This window comes from Aureococcus anophagefferens (genome assembly GCF_000186865.1).
Source record: "Aureococcus anophagefferens unplaced genomic scaffold AURANscaffold_277, whole genome shotgun sequence".
In the NCBI taxonomy this organism is placed as follows: domain Eukaryota; class Pelagophyceae; order Pelagomonadales; family Pelagomonadaceae; genus Aureococcus; species Aureococcus anophagefferens.
In genome coordinates this window covers 2,426-4,131 of record NW_008705811.1, presented here as the reverse complement: position 1 = coordinate 4,131, position 1,706 = coordinate 2,426, and the positions used below count along the sequence as shown (strand labels likewise).

Genomic DNA, 1,706 nt, shown 5'->3' with positions numbered 1-1,706 from the left:
GTAGAAGGGGTTCCGCACGGACCGCCGCAGGTCCAGCAACAGCACGAAGAACCAGGCCTCGGACGACGTGGAGAAGAGCTGCGTGAAGAAGGGGATCCACCTGTGTGGACATCAACCACTGGAACGCCCCGTCCAGCAAAAACTTCTCGATCTCGATCACATCGACGTCGATTCGGCTGATTTGTGGACGAATCGATGGCTCTCGTCGAGTTCTCGAAGCACGGCCGACGAGTCCGGCGCACTCCGTTCGATGACGCGCACACTGAAGTCGGGTCGAAGATTTGAGTTCCACGCGGGGATCCACGCGCCGCCGTCGCACGCGCTGAGGTAGCCCTTCGCGAAGCACTCCTGCTTCCGCGTCTCGTGGCGCTCGAGCCTCGCGCCGTTGCAGCGCACGGCCGCGAGCCAGACGACGACGCAGAGCACGACGACGTTCAGGCCGCCGTCGCAGGCCGTCTTGAGCACGATGAGGCGGTTCGGGTGGCGCCGGTACGCGCCGGGGCCGTCCGCGTAGGTGCGGAGCACGACGCCGCAGCAGAGCAGGCTCACGGCGCAGGCGCTCAGCTCGCTCACGGCGACGACGGACACGCCCCGGAAGGCTGTCTCCTTGAGGAGGAACGGCAGCGCGCCGCCGACGCAGAGCAGCACGACGGCGGCGATGAAGAGCTTGAGGCGCGTCTGGGCCGCGTTGCGCCGGCGCCGCACGACGAAGCTCCGCGTCGACTCCGGCGGGACGACGGGCCCGCCGTCGCCGTCGCCGGGGCTCTTCGACTCCTCGACGGCCCCGGGGTGCGGCGTGACCCCCCGCGGGGGCAGCATCGCGGCTCGACTCGACTCGAGAGGTTAAGAGCACGGCAATGTTGGTGCAAGCAGATTTTTGGGGCAGCCGATTCTCGGGCTGCCTGTTGGCCATGGACAAGTCCATGGACCCGCCCGGGGGGAAGCGGAGGTCGCTCCTCTCGCGCGCGACGCACAAGATCGGGAAGCGCGTCCTGCGCCGCGGGTCGACGACGAAGCCCGACAACGACCTCAAGGCGCCCAAGCCGGCCGCCCCGAAGGCCGACAACCTCTTCCGCAGCGAGGCCGGGACGGCGTCGGCCGCGTCGCCGACGGGCCGCACGCTCGCCGCGCGCCAGGAGCTCCGGGAGCACTTCAAGGACATGGCGAAGGAGAAGGCCGTCTTCTGCCACAGCTTCCCCACGGACCGGTCTCTAGGATTCACGATCTGCGTCGCGCGCTACGGCGAGTCCGGCCGGCGCTTCATCCAGGTCGACGCGACGTCCCCGGCCTGCGACCTCTACAACAAGCTCAAGCCCTCCGACGAGCTCATCGCCATCAACGACCAGCTCATCTACGACGTCGACGAGGCCGGCGCGAACGTCGTCAAAGCTGCGATCAAAAGCTCCGCGGACCGCCGGGTCAAGCTCACCTTCGTCAAGGGCGAGCACCGCGACGCCGCGGACCGCGACATGCACGCCAGCGGCAGCTTCGCGGGCACGACCGACGACCGCCGCGACTCCATTTTAGACGCGAAATCGCAGGCGGAACGGCTCCCGGGGTCGTCGCTCCGCGAGGACGCGGCCCACGCGGAGGCCAACGCCTACGACGCCCAGCTCAGCGCCTCCGAGGCCATCAAGGCCAACGAGCCCGTGGAGGCCGTCAAAGCCCACGTCCAGCGCGCGAGCGACGAGCGCGTCCGCGCGCAC

At 68.9% G+C, this 1,706-nt stretch overlaps 2 protein-coding genes across 2 annotated transcripts in view; one reads left to right on the top strand and one right to left on the bottom strand.

The window, feature by feature from the left end:
* AURANDRAFT_68661 (hypothetical protein) overlaps positions 1 to 819 on the bottom strand; it is a gene marked incomplete at both ends in the record, with an annotated part of 6,162 nt that extends 5,343 nt beyond the window's left edge. Inside the window, 2 exons of the mRNA XM_009044370.1 lie at positions 19 to 100; positions 320 to 819. Of these exons, the coding sequence (XP_009042618.1) occupies positions 19 to 100; positions 320 to 819 (582 nt within the window). The remainder of the gene's footprint in view (positions 1 to 18; positions 101 to 319) is intronic.
* A 341-nt stretch (positions 820 to 1,160) lies between these two features.
* Positions 1,161 to 1,706, top strand: part of AURANDRAFT_68660 (hypothetical protein) — a gene marked incomplete at both ends in the record, with an annotated part of 2,961 nt that continues 2,415 nt past the window's right edge. Inside the window, one exon of the mRNA XM_009044371.1 lies at positions 1,161 to 1,694. Within this exon, the coding sequence (XP_009042619.1) occupies positions 1,161 to 1,694 (534 nt within the window). The remainder of the gene's footprint in view (positions 1,695 to 1,706) is intronic.